The 23525-nt window shown below is 38.4% G+C and overlaps 1 protein-coding gene across 10 annotated transcripts in view; it reads left to right on the top strand.

Moving 5' to 3' along the window:
* The window catches only part of nbeal1 (neurobeachin-like 1), a 70139-nt gene extending 46627 nt beyond the window's left edge, over nucleotides 1-23512 (top strand). For 4 of the 10 annotated variants that reach the window (XM_077199758.1, XM_077199752.1, XM_077199759.1 and 1 more), the window contains 29 exons: nucleotides 794-953; nucleotides 1801-1889; nucleotides 2749-3294; nucleotides 3992-4167; nucleotides 4953-5241; nucleotides 6233-6544; nucleotides 6689-6838; nucleotides 7359-7516; nucleotides 7685-7809; nucleotides 7896-8019; nucleotides 9227-9375; nucleotides 9461-9594; nucleotides 9768-9881; nucleotides 9968-10063; nucleotides 10415-10539; nucleotides 11008-11148; nucleotides 11638-11768; nucleotides 12303-12412; nucleotides 12739-12856; nucleotides 13968-14065; nucleotides 14503-14619; nucleotides 14703-14792; nucleotides 15418-15527; nucleotides 15609-15781; nucleotides 15962-16056; nucleotides 16163-16279; nucleotides 17203-17364; nucleotides 17445-17593; nucleotides 19495-19899. In XM_077199758.1, the coding sequence (XP_077055873.1) occupies nucleotides 794-953; nucleotides 1801-1889; nucleotides 2749-3294; nucleotides 3992-4167; nucleotides 4953-5241; nucleotides 6233-6544; nucleotides 6689-6838; nucleotides 7359-7516; nucleotides 7685-7809; nucleotides 7896-8019; nucleotides 9227-9375; nucleotides 9461-9594; nucleotides 9768-9881; nucleotides 9968-10063; nucleotides 10415-10539; nucleotides 11008-11148; nucleotides 11638-11768; nucleotides 12303-12412; nucleotides 12739-12856; nucleotides 13968-14065; nucleotides 14503-14619; nucleotides 14703-14792; nucleotides 15418-15527; nucleotides 15609-15781; nucleotides 15962-16056; nucleotides 16163-16279; nucleotides 17203-17364; nucleotides 17445-17593; nucleotides 19495-19765 (4629 nt within the window). In that variant the 3' untranslated portion in view covers nucleotides 19766-19899. Of the gene's footprint in view, nucleotides 1-793; nucleotides 954-1800; nucleotides 1890-2748; nucleotides 3295-3991; nucleotides 4168-4952; nucleotides 5242-6232; nucleotides 6545-6688; nucleotides 6839-7358; nucleotides 7517-7684; nucleotides 7810-7895; nucleotides 8020-9226; nucleotides 9376-9460; nucleotides 9595-9767; nucleotides 9882-9967; nucleotides 10064-10414; nucleotides 10540-11007; nucleotides 11149-11637; nucleotides 11769-12302; nucleotides 12413-12738; nucleotides 12857-13967; nucleotides 14066-14502; nucleotides 14620-14702; nucleotides 14793-15417; nucleotides 15528-15608; nucleotides 15782-15961; nucleotides 16057-16162; nucleotides 16280-17202; nucleotides 17365-17444; nucleotides 17594-19494; nucleotides 19900-21160 lie in introns of those variants that run through there. The other 6 variants (XM_077199761.1, XM_077199756.1, XM_077199757.1 and 3 more) reach the window with 3 other exon arrangements.
* Nucleotides 23513-23525: the final 13 nt, after the last annotated feature.

Here is a 23525-nt window from a genome sequence, read left to right as displayed (position 1 = left end):
GCTTCTCATGCTTGAGGTTAGAGATCCAAAAATAACGATTATGTATGTGCATCACTTTTCTGCAAATGAAACCTAATATCATGCTGTTAGATTTCTAACCATTCAAAACAGGCACACAAATCCCATAGACTTCCCCTGAAGAAGAGAGCTGAGCATGTCTAGAGACCAGAATATTCAGATTTGCGATTAGTCTTTTCTTCCCTATTGTGACGTATTTCTGAGTGAAACCGCTTCTCCAACAAGAACAAGTGTAGGGCGAGACTTGATTTTGTCCATTGGAAATTGATTGGATGGTTGTGGTTTGCTATTGGTCAATCTCGTGTCATGTGAGTGACAGGTTGCCCCGCCCTCGTGCAAGTAAACGCGTCATCAGAGAAGAGAAGAGATGTCACTGCAAGAGGGAGGGGAAGTTTTAATGATTAAAGATTATGAGGCACATGAATATAAAAAAATAAAATAATGATGAGCATGGATACATCATTTAAAATAAATATTTTCCCACAAGAATTGTCCATTTATATTTCCTTGTGACTTTAATGTTCATTCTAATAGTCTGAAAAGTCAGAACTTGGATTTAAATAGATTTTGAAATGGATTCATATTTGAATGCTCAGCAACAGCAAATATAAATATGCTTTATTTAATGCATAATGCATTATTTAATATTTGAGAATGAAGTAAATAAGTATTAAATTAAAATTTAAGATACTGTCTTTGTCAAATAGATGTATTATTAGTATGTATATTGACATTTGAACGTCTGCTTTAGTCCAAACTCTGTGTGTTTTTGCAGTTGTTTGAGCGGATGCTGAAGTGTGACCGTGTGTATGAGAAGAGTAAACAGAGGTTGCGTTTGAGGGATGTGGGATACTCTGGCCTCAGTCTGCTGTTCTCTGAACTCCACCTGACTTCCACCCTCATCAAGTGCCTCCTTCACCAAGTGCTGTCCACTGGTCAGTCTGATTAACTCTAATCACACACCACCTGACTCAGCACATACTCTGAGTCCTTGCTTGGCTTGGGCGGTTCAAACATTGATGATACATTTATAAGAGTTTTGGTGGCAAAATAAATTAGGTTATACTTTATTTTGATGGTCCACTTTAGACTATGAGGAACTTTGCCACTACATGTATACTTATTCTACTCACCTTTACCTTACCATAACAGTCTACTAATACTCTGTGAGTTAGTTATGGTTATGTTATAGATACATATAGACTGTTATGGTAAGGTTAGGGTGAGTAGAATAAGTTGACATGTAGTTCAAGTTACTTAAAGTCAGTAGAATGTCTAAGGTGGACCATCGAAATAAAGTCTTGCCATGATTGACATATTTTCAAAGCAAATACATAAAGTGTGTAATATATAAAATATATAATATAATAAAAATAGTAATCATTGTTATATATTTAATAGTGCTGTCAAATTGATTAATCACATCTAACAAAAGTTTTTTGTTTTTATAATATATGTATATATTATATATATATATATATATATCTGTGTTACACACGCCCATTTATGAATGTATATATAAATATGTGTGTGTGTGTATATATTTACACATACACATTTAAAACTTTGATTCAATTATAATTATGAGTGTATATATAAATTATATTTATACATTTTTACATTTATATTTGATGTATTTATCTATATTGTCCATCACTTATCTATGCACATGTCCTTTATATAGAGAACGCAGTTAATTGATAAGGCCACAGTGAATTTGTGATGTGAAAAGTTGTTTTTCCTTATACCCTCCTTCTTGACCTTAAACTCTTTGTCCTCCAGATACTGTGGTGAACTATAAAGATCTGATGGCTGTGATTCAGCTGACCCATAAATCTGGGCCCAGCATTCGTCTGACCGTATGCAAGAGGGTTAGAGCACTTTCTTCAGTTCTTACATGTACATATCACAGTTATTAATGTTATTGGGGGGGGGAAATGCATAAGGAGTATGTAATTTTTTTTCAAAATGGTTTCGTTTTTCCATCTAAAAGGACAAAATACACAATAGAAGTTCCAAAAATAATTTATGTTACCCTGGATCACAAAACCAGTCACAAGTAGCATGGGGTATATTTGTGTCAATAGCCGACAATACATTGTATGGGTCAAAATTATTGATTTTTCTTTTATGCCAAAGATCATGTTCCATTAAGCTATTTTGTAAATTTCCTACTGTAAATATATAAACATTTATTTTTTTGAGTGAAAGCAGCACAATCGTGAACATAAATGGACAACTTTAAAGGCGATTTTCTCAATGTTTCGATTTTTTTTGCACCATCATATTCCAATATTTTCAAATACTTGTATCTCGACCAAATATGGTCATATCATAACAAACCATACATCAATGGAATGCTTATTTATTGAGCTTTCAGATGATGTATACATCAACATTTTCAAAAAATGGACCCAAGTGACTGGTTTTGTAGTCCATGGTCACATGTTATACTTGAGCTATGTATTTAGGCTTTTAAAGCTGATGAATGATTGCTTTGTGTGAAGAAACAACCAAATGTTGTTGTTGTTGTTGTTGTTTTTTTCTTCATACATGGGACATAAAATTTTCTGGGTGAACTTCCCTTTCACTAAAATAAAAACAAGAATTTGCAAAAGAACGAAAACTAAACTGTAACTCAAATGTGCACTAAATGAAATAAACAAAAGGAGAAAAATATTTATTTATAATGATTATAACTTGTACACATTTTCTTCCTTTTCCCCTCAGCTGTATGCGCTGTTGCAGTCTCATCAGGATGCAGCGCTGCAGATCTCCAAGCAGACGTGTTGGCAGGGCACTCTAATGCGCTTGCTCGTCCGGAGCCCCGGGAGCGACGGAGGTTCTGGTTCGGGTCGTGGTGACGCAGCCAGCCTGGGGAGTTTGGAGCTGAGCCGCAGCAGCGGAGGAGTCCGTGTGGAGCCGCCTCTGGAGCGCAGGACTCTTGGAGGCAGCGTGAACGAAGAGCGAGACAGCGTCTCAGACAGCAGGTCCATAGACAGCCTGGACAACGGAGACCTGATGTCTCTCTCCGACACGCCAGGGGACGCGCCCACACCCAAAGCCTGGGGCGGGAAGGCAGGGGTCTTGAGTTTGGACCTTTCCCATGTGCATCTGTTCGATCACGGGGACAGTGGCAGTCAGACTCCTGGTAGCATGCCTAGCACACCGTCTCCCCTGGAGAATAATAAACCTTTCCTCGGAGCTTCCTCTCTGAATGATGACAACTTCCTGTTCAGTGACAATGTGTCCCTGGGAGAGTCTTTTAACAGTGAGGTGAGTCTAGAGATCTGATGTGTGTTTCTGAGTGCGTAAGAGTAGCATTTATCACTTCCTCGTACAAATAGTGTTGTCATTTTTCATCCTCTGTAAGTTCTCTATTATACTGAGGTAAGTAACTATTATAATGAAGGTATTAAGCGATTCTATTACAGAATTTATAGATGAGTCTCATTGAAAGACATGGTTCATTAATGCAAGTATGTGCAGATTTTACAAAGTTGTTACAGGCTAATTAACTAATTTACTTGGCGGAATGGTTGTGTATTCCAGTGATTAATAGTAATACATTTACATTTTCATCAAACCTTTTTGTCTTTTATCATACTGCTATTTCTGCCATTTTATACAAACTTTTTCTTACCTATAATGCATTAAATTTACACCAACATTATAATTTACACTACCATTCATAATTCATATTTTTATTGAGATTTTAAACTTTCCATTCATCAAAGAATCCTGAAAAAAAGTATCATGGTTTCCGCATTAATATTAAGCAGCGCAACTGTGTTCATCATTGATAATTTTTTACATTACTGTTTTTACTGTATCAAATAAATGCTTTGTTGAGCATAAGAGACTTTATTTAAACATAATTGTATTAAATATAATTTGAATGTAGTTGTAATAAAGTGAAGGACTTCTAAATTTCTAATTAAATGATTGATTGATTGATTGATTTTCCGGCCAGCGTACGGAGGAGGAGTTGTCTCGTCTGCTGTTGGAGATCGTATTGTGTGTGATGTGGAGAGGTGTGGAGGGGTCAGATGACACTGCCTGGCTGGAGAGGGGTCAGGTGTTCTCTGCCCTCACCAAACTGGGCACTGCCAATGAGCTGCTGCTGCCCGTCGACCACATCAAACTCAGGTGAGAATACAGCTCGAGATAGTTTCCTTGGAACTCCAGCTAAATACTAATGATGCACAATTTTTTTTTCTTTTACTGAAACCAAAATTAAAGTTTTTATTTAAAGAATTTACAGAAATACTTTATTTAATAATCCATTAATTAATTAATTAAATTAATGTAATAATCAAAACAAAGCGTAGCCCTTCCGTCCACACAGCTGACATGTTTACCTGTTCTGTCATATCCACATTGTGTGGACGACATATACACAGAAACAGTCAAAACGCACCATAGGAGAAGCGCTAATTAAACGTCACCATTTTAGTCAATGATTTCGGCTCTCCAAAAGCATTTCAGCCGAAACCAAAATTTACATTAAATAAAATGTTTTGCTCCTCATTTTAGCACTAAGAATCAATCTATAACTAGAACTAGTGTTAAGACCCATTCACACCAAGAATGATAACTATATTAGCGTCCACACCAGCAGATATTGTTCTGTTTATTTTAAGCGCGTGCTGCAGTTTTGTCGTCTGCCGCTTTGAATGCTCAAGCTCTTAAAGCAGGATTGATTCTGATTGGCTGTCAATGTTTTTATCATTCATCAGCTGGAAAATAATTGTTTCGAAAGTGACTCCAATTATATTGTTTCTCTGTGCTGTTATCGCTATAGTTGTAGTGTGGACTCTCTCTGCTATTCATTTATATTCAGAACGATTTCTAGAACTATATCTTTATTGTTATGGTTATCATGCTTGATCTGACTGGGCTTTTAATGCGTTTGCTAACCTCTTTCTGTCCAGTCTGATGGAGAGGATGTTGGAATGGGCCGTAATGGATAACCGTGAGGCGACGACGGCCACGCTACCACAGCACACAGAGAATGCAGTGCGTTTGCTTCACGTGGTGCAGGACTTCCTACAGGCTGAGGGTCTGGTGAATCCCGCCCTGTGGACTGAGAAGGTTCTGGATGAGACGGTGACTCTGATGGACGGGCTGATGGTGTGGTACGCCTCAGGGATGCAGTGGCTCCAGCTGTCTCAGGTGGGACTACGGCTGCTGCTCGGGTTCATGGCTCAGGAAGATCCGCAGGTGAGACCTCATTAGCCTATTACCTGTGATCAAATCATTGCTGGAAAGAACCTGTTGTACACAATCTTCAGTTACACTTGATTCCGATGGTTCACTTTAGACATTCTACTTACCATAAGTAACTTTGCAACTACATGTCAACTAACTCTCATTAGAGTATAAGTAGACTGTTATGGTATGGTTAGGGTGAGTAGGATGAGTTGACGTACTTGAAAAGTTACTTATAGTCAGTAGAATGTCTGTTGGGGACGATCGAAAAAAAGTATTAGCAGATATTAAGCAGACAGTCTTCTAATACTATAATGAGAGTTAGTTGACATGTTGTTGCAAAGTTACTTATAGTTAGTAGAATGTCTAAAGTGGACCATCGAAAAAAATTTTTTTAACAAATCTTCTACATGCCTTCTGATTGGTAGTTCAGAATTTTTTAGCAAATAAATCTTCTAGATTAATTTTAAAAACTTTCATCTTCAGGTCATGGTACATGATTTTGGTTAGTAACATAAGAATAACTACTGGTATATTCTTAGTAATATTTAAAGATGAACATATTCTGGATGGAAGCAATTTAGGTTTAATTGATTATCCATAAATATTTTAATTTTATGTTAAAATGTGAGTATCGAATATGATACATCAAGCTTTTGAGGTCAAGAACATTTATTTGTACATCTCTTAATCATTGTTGTTTTGCATTGCATTATATGTTTTTCTCCCACAATAAAAACTACAGAGCTTTGATCATAAAACTAAGCATGCAAACTTCATCTTACTAAGACATATTATTGGGAGATATAGAGTGACACCTGGTATTTATATGCATTTTATGTAAATAGTTTGCTATACTGTAAATAAACTTTTATCTTACCCACCCCACATTTTTGAACAGTAGTAATTATTGGTATTAGTACTCCTAAGCATGCTCCAATACCAATATCTGATACTAAAAATCATGCATTTATTCACGCTGTTTGTTCTTCATTTCCGGCAGGTGTGCGCCATGGCTACGGCCAAACTGAATGGCATCTTACAAACCAAGACTGTGGACTCTCAGGAAGAGGCCTGTTATCTTCTGGGCCGCGTGGAGGGAATCCTCAGGCGCTCGGTGAGCGAGGAACGGATGGAGGAGACCTACTCGTTTTTAGTGCCTCTTCTCCGTACCCTCCTGTCTAAAGTCCACAAACTCCTGTACATGGAGCTGCACCTCCCTTCCCTCCCCGACACCAACGGAAGCCCGTCGTTCTTTGAGGATTTCCAGCTGTACTGCAGCTCCCCGGAGTGGAGGGTCTATTTGGATAAATATGTAAGAGCTGTATTACTACAGTAAATGCAGTTAATTGTAATTTCATGCTGGTCGAACTCTCATACTTATTTTCTGTTTCAAGTAGCTGCTCTTCATCGCCCTATGTAGTTTGTAAAGCTAAATTTTGTTTATCTGTCTCGTCAGATTATCCCCTACATGAAGCAGTATGAGATCGAGACGTTCAGTCAGGGTCATGAGAACATGGCCCTTTTTTGGAAGGACTGTTATGAGGCGTTCATGCTCAATCTGCACCGCAGGGACAGAGAGAGAGGAGAGAGCAAGATACGCTTTCAGGTACCAAAACATCCTCACACACATACAAGTGTTTTCATACATTTACAATCTTACTGAATTTCTATTTCAAAGAAATGCTGTTCTTTTGAACTTCCAATTTAGCAAAGAAATAGAATATATCAATTTCCACAAAAATATGAAGCTGCACAGTGTTTTTAACATTGACATTTTTAACATTGATAATAATCAGAGATGTTTCTTGGGCTGTAAATTGGTATATTAGAATGATTTCTGAAGGATCATGTGACACTGAAGACTAGAGTAATGATGCTGGAAATTCAGCTTTGCATCACAGGAATAAATTACATTTTAAAAATGTATTCAAATAAAATACTGCTATTTTAAATTACAATAATATTTCACACTATTATTGTTTTTACTGTATTTTTGATCAAATAAATGCAGCCTTCGTGAGCAGAATGAATATTAGCAGCGAATATTATTTCCCTTCAAATTTAATGCAGAATTTAATGGCTATCAGGCATTCACAAACATTTTTATTATCCTCTAAAATCTTCAGGAGCAGTTTGTGGAGCCGTTCAGTCGTCGAGGGCGTCAGGAGAACCTGAGGTACAACAGCATGCTGAAACAAATCCACACGCAGAACAGCGCCACCCTCAGGCAGTGGAGGGCAGCGCGCAGAGGACTCCTCTGTGAAAGAGGACCCTGGGTGGACAAGTGAGTGTGTAGATTTCGCAGAGATCAGGAGTGGATTCTGCTTGTGCAGGTGGATGTGTATACGTTTAAAGATTATTCAAATGTGGTTTTCCCCGGGTGTAACAGACTAAAAGCTATTGGCTATTTAAAAAAAAAGTGGTCTGTAAAGCAGCTGTTTGTGTTTGACAGGCAGCAGAAGGACACACACTGGAAGCTCTCTAGCGCCGAGAACTACTCCCGCATGCGACTCAAACTGGTGCGAAATTATAACTTTGACCCCCACAGGGAAGCCAGTGCCTTGAGAGACAACCTGGGTAAGACATACACACATAAAAAGAACTTTTTATGAATATTGTTACTGCATTTTGGGAAATAACTGGTTATGTGTGTGTTACCTCAGGTGTGCAGCACCAGCAGATAAACGCTGAGTCACTGTTGTTAGAGGCGGTGAAGCAGGTGAAGGTCAGTGATCTGGAGGATGACATCCTGGAACTCCTGGAGGAGGATCCTGCATCGGCCAATCAGTGAGTCTCGGTTTACATGGACAGGAGCAAAAGCCAATCACTTTACACAATAAATGGAGATGGACATAAAAATAAATGTGAAATCTCATGGAAACACCTTGAAAATGGTTCTTTAATGTGTAAATGTGTTGATTTTCGCTTAAAATAATTGGTACAATTAATTTGTCTTTTTGCATATAAATGCCTTTGTTGCTGTTCAAACAGCTTAGTCTGTTTACATTTTGACATTAACATGTCAAGGTAGATTTCTTGTATTAATCAGTTACTGTTCAAAGATTTTTGTAAGCTCCCCAAGGCTGCATTCATTAAAAAGAAAAAAAACATTATCACTCGGTTTTGCAGACAAGGCATAAAGGAATAGTTCACCCAAAAATGAAAATTCTGTGATCATTTACTCACCCTCAAGTTGTTCCAAACCTGTATGAATTTCCTTCCTCTGCTGAACCCTAAAGAAGAAATTTTGAGGAATATGGGTAACCAAACAGTTGATGGACCCCATTGACTTCCATAGAATGGAAAAAAGTACTATGGATGTCCCACAACTGATTGGTTTCCGACATTAACCTATCAAAATATCTTCTTTTGTGTTCGGCAGAAGAAAGAAACTCATACAGGTTTGGAACAAATTCAGGGTGATGAAATAATGACAGAATTTTTGATTGAACTATCCCTTTAAACCTAAGATATCTTAAAATATGTCAGTGCCATTGTTTGTCTCAAGATGCACATTAGTAATGTTTTTTTTTAAATCTAAGGCACGTTTATAAAAGCTCATTAAATGTTCTATATAAAACTAACGTCTAATCCTGCCTTAATCTAAGCCCTGTCTGTGAAACCAGGTCTATGAATGTGAAATATTATTCCAATTTAAAATAACTTTTTTCTATTTGAATATAATATAAATTGTAATTTATTCCGGTGATCAAGGCTGAATTTTCAGCATCATTAACCCTTCAGAAATCGTTCTAATAGGCTGATTTGCTGCTCAAGAGACAATTGTTATTCATGTTGAAAACGGTTTCAACAAAAAATATTAAGCAGTTCAACTATAATTTTTTTAGGATTCTTTGTTAAATGAAAAGGTCAAAAGAACAAAAAATATTTGAAACATCTTTACTGTCAATTTATTATGTCTTTGTGGAATAAAACGAGTCATTTCTTCATCAAATATCTGTGTATATGAACACGCTCGCTGTGATTCTCGAAGGGCTGATTCAGAAGAGGCGGGTCAAAAGGAGAAGTTGGTGATCTCAGAGGACTGTGAGCTGGTCACTGTGGTCGACGTCTATCCGGGTCGTCTTGAGCTCACCACACAACACATCTACTTTTACGACAGCAGCGCAGAGAAAGAGGAAGGTGAGGAGGAATGGGGAAAGTGCAGTGTGAAGGTCAAAGGTCATGTATGTGAGGAAAGAGATGGTATTGATGTTCTCCATTTCAGGTGTAGGTCAAGACTTTAAATGGCCTCTGTCTCAGATCAGAGAGATCCACCTGCGCAGATACAACCTCCGGCGCTCGGCGTTAGAGATCTTTCTCATCGACCAGACCAACTACTTCCTGAACTTCAAGAAGGAGGTCAGAAATATTTCAAGTCATCATGAAACGGAAGTTGCGATAATCTTTTCTTCTCGATTGTGATGTATATCCAAGGGAGCTGATTTTGTCCATTGGAAATTGTTAGGATGCTTGTGGTTTGCTATAGGTGGATCTCATGTGATTGACAGGTTGCTTCTGTGTTTGATTGACAGGTGCGTAATAAAGTTTACAGTCGGATGCTGCTGCTGCGCTCTCTCTCTCTTCAGGCCACTCACTCACCGCAGGAGCTGCTCAAAGCTTCTGGACTCACACAGGTCACTGCAGACGTATGAGGAACTCTCAGTTTAGGGATTTGATGTTGTATATGTAGACTGAACGTTTAGAGCTGAATTTTACTTCTCTCTGTCATCAGAAATGGGTGAACAGGGAGATCTCAAACTTTGACTACCTGATGCAGTTGAACACTATAGCAGGAAGGACGTATAATGATCTGGCTCAGTATCCTGTGGTGAGTGACATTTACACACACGCTCGTGATTCTGTTTCAACTGCAGTATGGTCGTGTGATTTTGCAAAGACATGTTCCTGGATCAACATGTTTTGTTGATCCTGGAATAACATTCCTGTACCAAAATTGAGTCCTTACCCTATCCCTACTCCTAAACCTAACCCTACCCATAACGCATCCTTAAAATCAGAGGGAAATGATATGTGAATAAAACTGATGTAGAAGCACCTAACTGGTTGTAAGCCTAAATTTGACATAAACTGCAAACTTGTCCCTCAAATCTGATTGGTTGATTGGAATGTTGTTCCACGAACATTAATTTATTACCTGAATGATCTTACATGTTTTTAGTTCCCCTGGATCCTGTCGGATTATACGTCAGATGAGCTGGATCTGTCAGATCCGCGTGTGTTCAGAGATCTCTCCAAACCTGTGGCAGTGCTGAACGAGAGGAATGCCAAAGCCGTCAGAGAGAAGTGTGTTTCTGTCTTACGTGTCTGTCTCTGTCTTGTTCTCTCAGTCCTAACAGATTATATTTACTAAGGTAGAAGGTTTCATTGTTTAATGTATAATGCTGTTATTTATATACCATTATAGTATTTATAAATGTTTTTAATCATTTTCAATTTTATTTTAATTTTAGTTTGTTTTAGTTTTAGTAATTTTGTTAAGTGCTTTGTTTTTCTATTTAGCTTTATTTTTCATTAAAAAATATATATAATTTAAGTTCTGTCAAATCGATTAATCGCATCTAACATAAAAGTTTGTGTTTTATAATGTGTATTAGGTTCCATTTCAGTTGTAGGGAGCTCGTTTAGGAGGAAGTTTCCTATTTAGACAGTAAAGCAGCTCACTAGGTTTTGGAAAAGAGCAAATGTTTTTGAAAGTTGATTTTGCGGCAGCAATAAATGCAATTGATAAATGTGCTTGTAAATGGTCTGCAGATTTGAGAGTTTTGAAGACCCCACAGGCACCATAGACCGTTTCCACTACGGCACGCACTACTCGAACGCTGCGGGAGTCATGCATTACCTCATCAGAGTCGAGCCCTTCACATCCCTGCACATCCAGCTGCAGAGCGGCAGGTCAGGCTCCTCTGCTTTTATTGCGGTTTGCCTTTTTATTCCTTGTCAGTGTTTTTCTGTCTGTTCTCTTGTGTCTTCTCTCAACCAAATCACAATTTTTTTTCTGTATGCTTTGAAAAGAAAAGGTAACTGAAGTGAAATTAATTTAAAGGCCTCATATTCTAAGATCTTCCCTGAAGTCAATATACTGTTAATCAAGTTTTCTGGTACTAAAATCAGGATTGTTTTAGTTTTTCATGGCCATTTTCCATGTCTCTCTTTCCCTCTCTGATTCTTTGAATTAAACAGCCTGTTTGTGCTACTGTACTTTTAAGATTGGCATCTGTAAGGATTGGCTATTGATTGATTGATATTTAAAAATGGGCAGTCATTGATTGATATTTAAACATGGGCAGTCATATGGAAATGTGTCTATGGCTTTCAAATCATATCTTCTCAAAATCCTATTTTCTGTTAAATGAATAAAGTTGGTGTGATTGTCTGTGGCAGGTTTGACTGTGCTGACCGTCAGTTCCACTCCATTCCTGCTACCTGGCAGACCCTCATGGACAATCCCAACGATGTCAAAGAGCTCATCCCAGAATTCTTTTACTTCCCAGAGTTCTTGGAGAACCAGAACGGTGAGCAGAGGCAGCAGAGTAAACATTTCTCAGAGAAATTTTGTTAAGAATTGCAAAAACTCTCGCTTTTTTTCATTTATTCCAACACAAGCTTCCATCCCAAAATCACAAGATTGGTTGAGCTAGTGTTGCCAGTCAAGCTGGAATAGAAGAAAGCTTTTAAACCCTCCTATTGTGTTAAAAAACTGGTTACAACTTTTCCGTTTCCATGCAATTTGCCAAAAACTGTCAGTGTGAAAAACACTGAAGATCAATGTAAAAACAGAAGTCAATATGACCCAACACAAAAGTTATAACAAAATTTGTGCAGCCTTTCCAAAGCACATCTACATGTCGAAACGTGCACCTGGCATGCGCATGCTAATTTCTGACCAACATTCACAAAGAAATAAATAGTTTCAACAAGTGTTTCAAGCTTTTGAAAATTGAATGCGGGTTCATTTAGAAAATAAAATGATACTTCACTAAGTCTCATGTTTCCCTTCATTACAAACTCCTTTTTATCATATCGTCCCATTCTCTCTTTCATTGTAGGATTTGACCTGGGTCGCTTGCAGATCTCTAAAGAGAGGGTAAATGATGTCATCCTGCCTAAATGGGCCAAATCTCCAGAGGATTTCATCTACAAGCACCGCAAAGCCCTGGTGAGCCCGTTTCTGATGACCTCATCACAGCTCTTCCCCACTAACCTCAATAGAGAGCCTCCGGGGGGGATGTGTAATTGAATACGCTCCTCTCTTATTATCTGTTTCTCTCTTCTTCTCAATTCCTCTGCTGATTCTGTCCTATTAAAGTAATGGCTTTGTGAAAGGTTACAAAACTAGAACGACAAAAGAGCCTTTCCCAGACACCTCTTGGCAGATTCCTCTCATAATGGCTGATGGCCTCGAGTCTATCTTAGAGAAATAATGGTTTGGAAGCATAGCATGTGACCACTTTCTTGATGTGGATGTTGTGTGTCTCTGCTCAGGAATCAGAGTATGTGTCGGCCCATCTGCATGAATGGATTGATCTGATCTTTGGCTATAAACAGAGGGGCCCAGCTGCAGTGGAGGCCCTTAATGTCTTCTATTACTGCACTTATGAAGGTATGAAGTCGTAATGTCGATAACATCCTTTGCTACCAATTCTTGAGTAACATTGAGTGTGTTACATTCTTAAATGCATGTTCTTAAACCAATTATGCGGTAGAGTAGGAGAAGGAATATATCACAAACTCTGACTGTTTCTTTACCCAAGAAATATAAAAATGGGTTCTCATCTTGTGCAGCCAAAGGTCAAGTTGCACAGTTGTAGAACTGACATTTAGAAATACTCTCAGGTTTTTTAAAGCTTTATTTAACATGACAACTTGCAGTATACCAATTATAATACTCTGAGTGAAATACATGGATGCTTGGATTTTGACGTCACCACCGGGGAATAACCTGTTGTTGTTGTTTTTAACACAGTCTTGTAACCACACGGTTAACTTGCATGGCCAGGTAATTGATTTGCATGTAAACCTGTAAATCGAGTTATTTCAATAAACTGAGTTTTGGTAGTTAACAGCGTATTGGTGTGCGTGTAAACATGCTCATTAACTAGTAACCCTGGCAGTTTAGTCGATATGTTGTAATTTCATTTTATGACAGACTTAATTTTATTACAGCTATTATTAAATGTTTAAACTACCATTTCTACAGCATTTTTTTTATAGAAACCATAGTTGCATTGATCTAGACATGATAAAAAGGCACCATTTATGTACAGATACCACAATTACTGTGCTAGAATGATGTAGAATGATGAAAAAAAAAAAATATAATATGTATATAAATAATGGTAAAATAACACTGTTAAACTTTGGTCTCGAATCAGATATCTAATTTCATACATGCTGTGCTAGTTTGTCTCTTCTCACATAACGAAATAATTTCAAGATATATCCATATTTTATGCACACTTATTAATTCATTAATTTGGTTAGTAGCCATATAATAACGAAAATAATTTATTGACAGTCTGTCATTTTCACAAAAATAAAGTCCTTTAGGGTGAAATAAAACGTGTCTGTTTAACATCAGGGTCCTTATCAACCTGTTGGTGTCTATTTTGCGATAATGACTACAAATTATCACTTATGTTTATAGTGTAAATATAAATAATATAGTGCAACATTTAAATTTAGCAAAACGAGACTGTCTCTGGCTGTTTTAGGCGCTGTTGATCTGGACGCCATCACAGATGAGAAGGAGAGGAAAGCTCTAGAAGGCATGATCAGTAACTTTGGACAGACACCGTGCCAGTTACTGAAGGTACGACACTTTTGCTTCTTCAAACATGCAGTCAGTGTTATTACAGATGGAGATCACTGAACATTTGCAGCATCTTTAAAGAATTAGTTCACACAAAACATTTGTCATTTACTTACCCTCACTTTGTTTTAAGATTGATTAAATGATGGCAGAATTCTCATTTTTCAGTGTTAAATGGGTTGCACTTTATTTTACAGTACGTGAACTTAAAGTATACTTAACTAAGAAAGTGCTGGGCAATACAATGTAAGTACATGGGTTAGGGTTAGGATTAGGAGTAGGTTCAGGGTTAGTACCTAGTTATAATTACTATGATAAGTACATATTATGTACATGGGGAACAGGACTGTAAAATAAAGTGCTACCGTTAAATGCATAGCATTAGTGTGTACAGATGACATAAACATGACAGATGCTCTGTGTTAATGTGCATTCAGGAGCCCCATCCCGTGCGTCTCTCTCTGGAGGAGCTGGAGAAGAGGAAAACTCGTCTGGACTCCTGTCCTCTCAACATTTTTGAGCACCTCACTGAACTCAAATCATTCTTCATTGAGGTGACTGAATCAGCAGTCCTTCATTTAGGTGTTGTTCTGTTGAGTGACAGCTGTGGACTGATGGAGTTTCTTCTGTGTTTTAGGGTATCAGTGATAATGTGCCTCTGGTTAAAGCTGTTGTCCCTAAGAACCAATCACATTCATTTATCTCGCAGGGGAGTCCAGATACTCTGGTAAGTCTAGGCTTCATTAGCGTCGTCTTACAGACAGGTTTAAGGACACATTACATCTGAATTGACCCTATTATTTTATTCATTTATTTATTTTTGATTAAGGTCCGTTGTCTTATTGTGCACATGTAGTAATGCATTTACATATGTATATATTTATTCATTTATATGTACAAATAATTTTGACTCAAATAATTTATTATAATTTAAATATATTTTAAATAAATAAAAGTATAATTATTTGAGTTAATTTATTTGGTAAGCAGCCATGTATTAAGTGAGATAATGTACTGTGTGGGTCCTGATCACAACATACATTTTTTATGATCCTGTCTCATTGTGGACAATTTATCAATGCACATTGTAATAAAAATATAAAAATTAAAATTAAATTGAAATGCATAATAAATATTTGAGTCAAAGTAATTTTATATTCATATAAATATAATTATTTTATATCATTTTCTATGTACTGTTCGAGTCCTGATCACCCTAACAGTGTTTATTTGACAATAATGTCCATAATACATAATCCCGAAATTATAAATAAATGCATTGCAAACACCATTCCACATTGTCATTAATGCCCTTACTCTAATCATAAATAATGTGTATTTGGGTCATCAAGGTAACGCTGAGCCACAACTGCTTGATGGGAACTCATGGCTGGCTGCCCTACGATAAGAACATATCCAACTATTTCACCTTCATCAAAGACCCCACCGTAGCCAGTCCAAAGTGAGTCTCTCTGACGGTTAACGTCTCACATCCTGTTTGTAGCTTCCCTGCACTTCCTTTAAAATCTTTCTCTCTCTGTAGGACTCAGAGGTTTCTATCAGGGCCGTTCTCTCCCGGGGTTGAAGTCACCGCGCACCTGTTTGTTGTGTCTCATGACGGGAAGTTGCTCTTCAGTGGAGGCCACTGGGACAACAGCCTGAGAGTGACGTCACTTGTCAAGGGCAAAACAGTCGGGCAACATATCCGCCACATGGGTAATGGAAACTCTCTGCTTCTCTTGACCTTCCTCTTCTTCCCCTCTTTCGTTCCGCCGGTCTGTTTTTATCTCATGAATAAACGCATACAGATTGTATGTTCTCACTTTAACCTTGAGTTGCTGGAAAGAGTTCTGCTAACTTGTGCATGTTTGTGTCTATATGTCTCTGTCTCGGCAGACATCATAACGTGCCTGGCCACTGATCACTTTGGGATTCACCTCATCTCTGGCTCCAGAGACTCCACCTGCATGGTGTGGCAGGTGTTACAGCAGGTGCGCAACATTTTTGTTCTCTCCTCATATAAAGGGGTTTGTGTTTGTACTGCTGTGCTGGGACTCTGTTAACTTGGTGTGTGTCTGTGTTTGTGTGTGTGTGTAGGGAGGTGCTCCGGTGGGTCTGTCCTCTAAGCCAGTGCAGGTATTATACGGACACACAGATGAGGTTGTGAGTGTGTCCATCAGTACAGAGCTGGATATGGCGGTCTCTGGATCAAGGGTGAGACTCGTCGTCTCACACAGTCACTCAAAAAAACTTGCTGCGTCCCAATTCGCCTACTTATACTATGCCCTAAAAGTATGTACTGTTTTTGTGAAGAAAAGTACATACTTTTGAGTGTGTAGCAGAATAGTAGGTAAGCTTAGGGACAAACTCGGTGTATGAGTTAGTGAGTGAATGGGTGAATGTGGGGCAATATGTAAAGCGCTTTGGTGGCCATTGGGTCTGTGAAAGTGCTATATAAATGCAGTCCATTTACCATTTTACAATTTACAAACTACTTCATCATAATTGTGTGTTTAACGGACCGCTCTGTCGATTAGGTACGTGCATCCAGTCACTGTTTAAATTGCCCTGTCAGTCATCTTATCACAGTTAAAATCTTCCATATTCAATTAATTGAATTTCCTACCGTATCGGAGAGAAACGCAGTGGCACGTTGATCTGCTGGTCGTGTGTTTCATGCAGAGACTCTCCTTGTGTTTGCTACCGAACAAGCAAATTGTAGTTCTAGTTTAATCTTCTTCCAATGCGCAATGGGTTGTGGGCAATATTAGCTGTTAGAGTGTGCATGGATCTCCACTTTGGTTTCTAACCAGAAATAGTAGACCATCTGGGTATCAGTGGAATACTCATTACAACATACAATGATATGAGACACTAATTCTAATTTCAAATACTATTTAGGATGGATACGTGAATTGGGACGCAGCAACTGTTTACTTTTCACATCTATTCAGGATTCAGAAACTTGAAATCAACAGTGGCATTGGGTTAACCAATCATAATAGAGCTCATTTACATATAGAATTCCTTAAAGTACTGTAGTAAACCCATCCTGAGGGTCAGAAAAATTATCAGATTTTTTTGGGCAGAGGAGGAAAAAGGTAGAACCAGAAAATGAAGGTATTTGTGTGTAACAGGATGGAACAGTGATGATTCACTCTGTTCGGAGAGGTCAGTACATGCGCTCTCTGCGGCCGCCGTGTGAGAGCTCTCTGCCCATGTCCATCATGCACCTGGCTGTGTCCTGGGAGGGACATCTAGTGGTGCACACCTGCATAGAGGGCAAAGCCACACTGAAGGTATCAAACACGACTCAGTTCTCCCCGCACATATTTCTGTGCTCATGTAAAGCGATCCTCTTTGTGTGTGGTGTTTGCAGGATAAGAACGCCCTGCACCTGTACTCCGTGAACGGGAAGCATCTGTGCGGCGCTCCTCTGAAGGAGCAGGTGACAGACATGTGTGTTTCAGGAGAACATGTTGTCATCGGCAGCGAGCAGGGTTTCCTGTCTGTCAGAGATCTGTACAGGTGAACTTAAACAAGCATCAGGTTTCTAAAACCAAGCAGTTTCAGCAGTTAAAGGATTGGTTCACTTCAGAATTAGAATTTCTTGATAATTTACTCACCCCAACGTCATCCAAGATGTTCCTGTCTTTCTTTCTTCATTCGAAAAGAAATTAAGGTTTTTGAGGAAAACATTCCAGGATTTTTCTTCATGTAGTTGACTTCAATGGGGTCCAACGGTTTGAAGGTCCAAATTGCAGTTTCAGTGCAGCTTTAACGATCCCAGGCGAGGAATAAGGGTCTTATCTAGCCAAACCATCAGCCATTTTATTACAAAAATTTACATTTATATACTTTTTAACCACAAATGCTCATCTTGCACTAACTCTGCGATGCACCACTCATTACATAATCACGTTGAAAGGTCATGTGTGACGGAGGCAGAAGTGCCGATCTAGTGTTTACAAAGCGAACGTGCAAAGTCTAAGTCAAACGGCATTTACAAAATAATAAATAATAGGTAAAACAATGATTTCGGACGATTTTGAAGTTGGAGGAGAAAATGAGATGAAGTTTTTCGCCCTACACTACCTTTTTGAACCAGAACACATGTGACCTTTCAATGTGATTACGTAATGCGTGTCGCATCGCAGAGCTAGTGCAAGATGAGCATTTGTGGTTAGAGGGATAGTTCACACAAAAATGAATATTCTGTCAGTATTTACTGACCCTCATGTTGTTCCAACCCTGTAAGACCTTCGTTCATCTTCGGAACACGAATTAAGATATTTGTTTTGAAATCTCAGAGCTGAATCACTCCTCCATAGGCTTCTTCAGGGATTGAAAAGTTGAAAAGGCCTCAAAGTTATTAAAGACATCGTTAAAATAGTCCAACTACAGTGGCTCAATCTTAAGTTGATCAAACGACGAGAATATTTTTTGTGCGCAAAAACCCCAAAAAATAACGACTTTATTTCAACTATTCATTTTCTTCTCTGTGGGCCTCGAGTTAGTTCACTAGTGTAAAAGCGTAGAGCTTCTGTTGTTGTACGTCACACGCATCACACACATGACCAGCGTCGGCCAATAGTGGGCCTACGTGTGACGTAGCTCTGCGGAATCACACTAAGTTAACTGACTAGTGGCCCATAGAGAAGGAAATGAATAGTTGAAATAAAGTCATTATTTTTGTTTGTTTTTGCGCACAAAGAGTATTCTCGTCGCTTGATAAACCTAAGATTGAGCCACTGTGGTTACTTGGACTATTTTAACGATGTCTTTAATAACTTTTTGGGGAATAAGTTTCAATCCCTTAGAAGCCTATGGAGGAGTGATCCAGCTCTCAGATTTCATCAAAAATATCTTAATTTGTGTTCCGAAGATGAACGAAGGTCTTACGGGGTTGAACATCATGAGAGTGAGTCAATACTGACAGAATTTTCATTTTTGTGTGAACTATCCTTTTAAAAAGTATATAAATGTTTATTCTTTTAATAAAATGGCCAAGGGTTTGTCTAGATAAGACCCTTATTCCTCGGCTGGGATCAAAAGTGTAGAGACTTTGAAGCTGCACTGAAACTGACATTTAGACCTTCAAACTGTTGGACCCCATTGAAGTCCATTATATGGAGAAAAATCCTGGAATGTTTTCCTCAAAAACGTTAATTTTTTTTTCAACTGAAGAAAGAAAGACATGAACATCTTAGATGGCGTGGTGGTGAGTAAATCATCAAGAAATTAAACTAATCCTTTAAATTCCCTGAAGCCAGAAAGTAATGACTCTTGAGTGTCACTAGGACTGTCATTAACAATAATTTTGGTAATCGAGTAATTGTGTTTATGTTTTATGATTGAGATCAGATCGTAAGCATGCCTGTTTTTTAAACATGATCATAACACACCCTGTCTCCTGGTTATCACGGCAGCCTGACTCTGTGTGTGTCGCCGATGGCGATGCGGGTGCCAATCAGGAGCGTGTCTGTGACCAAGGAGCAATCTCACATGCTGGTGGGACTCAATGATGGCAAGCTGATCGTGGTGGGCGTCGGCAAACCCGCGGAGGTAAAAAACTCCTTCAGGAACTACATCACCCAGAGGATGGAGGGTTCGCCTCTCATGAACACACTGCGTGTGCGATCGCCCGCACACCTGCTGCATCTCAGAGACCAGAACACGTTCAGCCATGACGTCATCTGAGACACATACACACACTCACACACTTAGCAGGTGTCAAGTTCAGATACATTAATTATTCATGTTTACTTAGCTATCTAAATAGGGACTACAGACTAATCTGAACCCAAAACCGTAACTCCAATCTGCATTTTTAGCATAATTTACGTTTTTTAAAGAAAATAGTACTGTCAGATTTAGCTGATAACATCTGATCACATTTTTGCAATTTCATACCCAAACTATCAATCAATCACATAAACATAGCAAACAATACACACACACACCAACATGAAAATTTAAACGTGCATTGAAACTATTGCCAAGGATTTTTAACTTGAGCATTTGTTGTATAATCAGTGGTAATTGTGTAAATGTTGTTTACTTAGTTTTCTATTAGCAGTTGGAGTTGCAGCCTAACCAGAGATGATATTACTAACAATGCCAACGGTAGTAGTAATAATAAATAACTCGTAATGTCATGCTAATTCTAGAATGATTTTAAAACTGTAAAATCATTAGAGGAGGGTTTTGATGATTGTTTTTTTTCTTTACGGACATTTTTTGAATGCGCAGGTATTCATGCCAAACACTGAAGCTATTTTTTTATATTACAAACAATCCAAAGCGTTCTCAAGGATTTCCTCTTAAATATCAGTAGCTTGAATAGCAGCATTTGGGTTTCTGCATTCGATGAATTGATATGTTTTGATTGGAGAATACAGCCTGAAACATTCTCTACATCAGTTCATAATCACAGACGCTTCTATCAATGTAAACTTGATTTCACACATCAAATGAAATTCGTAACTCAGAGAGTGCATGTTTGCCATTCTCAGCATTTCCACAAGGGGTGCTATAACGGGCGTTTATACAAACTGTTGTCTATGTTCACGTTTTTCATAGTGGAACATGCTTATAGAGAATATTTCTTAGCAAGTTAAAGTTAATCACGCTTGATTTCCTTGAATTATCACGCATCATTTGATTTTAACTCTATTGCCCCACTGATTTCCGAGGTTAGTTAAGGCAAATGAAGTCACGGCCTCAGGCAAAAAAAATGGAAAACGCTGAATCAGTTTGCCATTTTCAAGTATGTTCAACAGGACCATTCGCTTGAAATGCATTTGCAAAGCATTCGGTCTGTGTTTGCGTACTGGCACAGAGTATATTTCGGGGCCTTTGGGTTTGTATGCATACATAGTACATACAATTATCATTTCCTTATATCATCTTTTTTTGAGTTGCCTCACTTGAAATGTAGCTTTTGATTTGGCACTAACCTCACAGTGAATCCAGCACAGATGATCTCACATGCACTCATCAATCATCTTTTTTTCTCACTGTTCACCTCCTCTTTCCTTTTATCCTTCACTGCACTCTCCTCTCCTCTCCTCTCCTCTCCTTTCCGTTCCTCAGATGCGTTCTGGCCAGATTACGAGGAAACTCTGGGGCTCCAGTAAGCGTCTCACTCAGATCTCGTCTGGAGAAACAGAGTATCACACCCAAGAGCAGCCCTGACCCCGCCCCTAAATCACAGCCTTCCTGCCTGATTGGCCCACTGCCCTGTCAATCACCCAAATCCATTGTTTCAGTTCAGAGGATGGCTCTCCTCTTTCTGAATCAATAAGAAGGACTTTTTTAGCACCTGTATGCAAATCTGTGTGTTGTAGAGCCAGACGTATGCATGCTCCCTCGTACATGTCGTATGTGTTGGCGTAACCATGTAGTTGGACTGGTGCAGGCACCATCTGACTATATGTGTCTGAATTCTGTGAAAATCCTAATGTTGACCCTCCTGACCCCGCCCTCTGTCTTTTTCCACCACGCCCACATATGCCACGCCCATTTTATGTTAATCATCATTACCACACAGTCATCATCAGCATCATTACAACAATATCTGTCTATGTCCGGATATGCATTATATGTGGTTTTGTAGTACGTGTCCATTCACTCATTTAGTTTCAGTGGCCTTTCATAGAGGATCTTGGGTAACTTTTGGATGTTCCTCGATTATTATATCAGTGGACATAGGCATTATTTATTTGCACAGTCTTGCTTTGGCACAGACCTCGACAGGTGAACGATCATTTACACCAGTATAATTCACAATACGTGTGACGTATTCTGTTCCAATAGACCAACACATCATACACTGCTTCATGTTATAACAATTCTGATGTGTGTGGAGTGCTAAGGTTGATTTTTTTTTGTGTGTGTGTGTGTGTGCATAACTGTTGAATGTTCATTACTTGAATTGCGATGTAGTTATTTCAATGAAGAATGCAAGATTTGATTTCAATGTTGTGGATGTATATGCAGTACTACAGTTTGATTTGTTGCATCTGCAGTTATTTTTTTGGGATAAAATGCTACAAATACAAAGTGGGAAAAGTTCGAAGGGCTTTGTGAGACAGTAAGCAATAGGGTGTGTCCTTCTGATGACACTTATTGAAGCATTCCACTGGTTAAACGATGCTCCGCAGTCTTCCCAGTATCCAAACCGAGCACTACATAGGGGAGCGGGGGTACTTGTGTACCACGGGACAGCTAGAACCAATGCCGTGTAATTCGACAGTCAGGTGAAACGCTGTTTCTCCTCCTCTTTTATATTTCTAAGCCATGCAGTCTTGGTTTACTATGCAGGTAAACTTCCAGGCCTTCTAGAGAATTCACAGTTACTGATTGACGTCTGAATTCTTGCTCCTCCATATGCAGTTTTCATTTCTTCACCATAAGATGTGTGTACATGTGTTTGTGTTTCCCTTACAAAATAAGTACCATAGTAACCATAGTTTCTGGCAAAATGCTTTAGTTAATAATAGTCACAATGGTAAAACCATATGAAGTCTAAGAAAGCTTTTACATTTATTAATTCCAGATTACAACATTTACATTGTGATAATATCTGAGGTATTTTGGGGGACGCTATCTTTTCCATAGTGTTTTTTTGAAAGGGCTTATTTTTTTAAATTCACATTTTCTTACACTAATGTCTTTCTGAGTGGCACAATTCATTCCTTTACTAAAGGACGGTTGTTTTGAAACGTATACGTGATCAATAATATGAAGATATTAATGAAGATACTAATACCAAAACGCAGACGTCTTTATCGAGATGTTGGTTTTGTTTGTGCTTTAGTTTGCAATGGTGCTGAAGTTTAGATTTGAAGTCTAAATCGATATGTTGTTTGTTTTATTTCCTGTTTGCTCATATACCGAGAGATCTAGATTGATGCTATGATTTCTTTGCATTTGTTCTTTTTTTAAATCTTCCTTTTCTTAGAATCTCTGTCTTTTTGTTTTAAACCGGAGATTCCTAAGGTGGCTGTTTTTATTCACATATCTCTTAATATGTATATGTGTTTTTCTTCCTTTAAACGAATGGAGTGCCTTTTTATTCTCTTTCGTCATGGACATGGACTCCATGATCAAGGACTCGATAGCATGACCTTTCGTGACCCCGTGGACCGCCAGACAAACTTCAGCAGCGACTCGTCCGTCATGTCAGACCTGTGACTTACTGAGCTGCTTTTATTCTAGCCGTCACTAATGGATGTGTGTATATCTGTGCTTATTTATGAATCCAGTATGAAATGTACAGCATGAATTTTATTTCTGTCTAGGAATTGTATTTTTTATTTTTGTTGCACTTTCCAGGTACGGTAAATTGTAAGAGATTTGTTTTAAATGTCTCCTTGATCTGTACAGAGAAAATGCTTTGTTATACATGAAGATTTATCATTAAAGTCCTGTTGAAAACTCTCAGTGATGTTCTTTA

Source organism: Siphateles boraxobius, unplaced genomic scaffold (genome assembly GCF_051911475.1).
Source record: "Siphateles boraxobius isolate OS27281-9 unplaced genomic scaffold, OSU_SipBor_1 41, whole genome shotgun sequence".
NCBI classification, from domain to species: Eukaryota; Metazoa; Chordata; class Actinopteri; order Cypriniformes; family Leuciscidae; genus Siphateles; species Siphateles boraxobius.
Note: the sequence above shows the minus strand (reverse complement) of the source record. Positions and strands in the feature narration are given on the sequence as shown.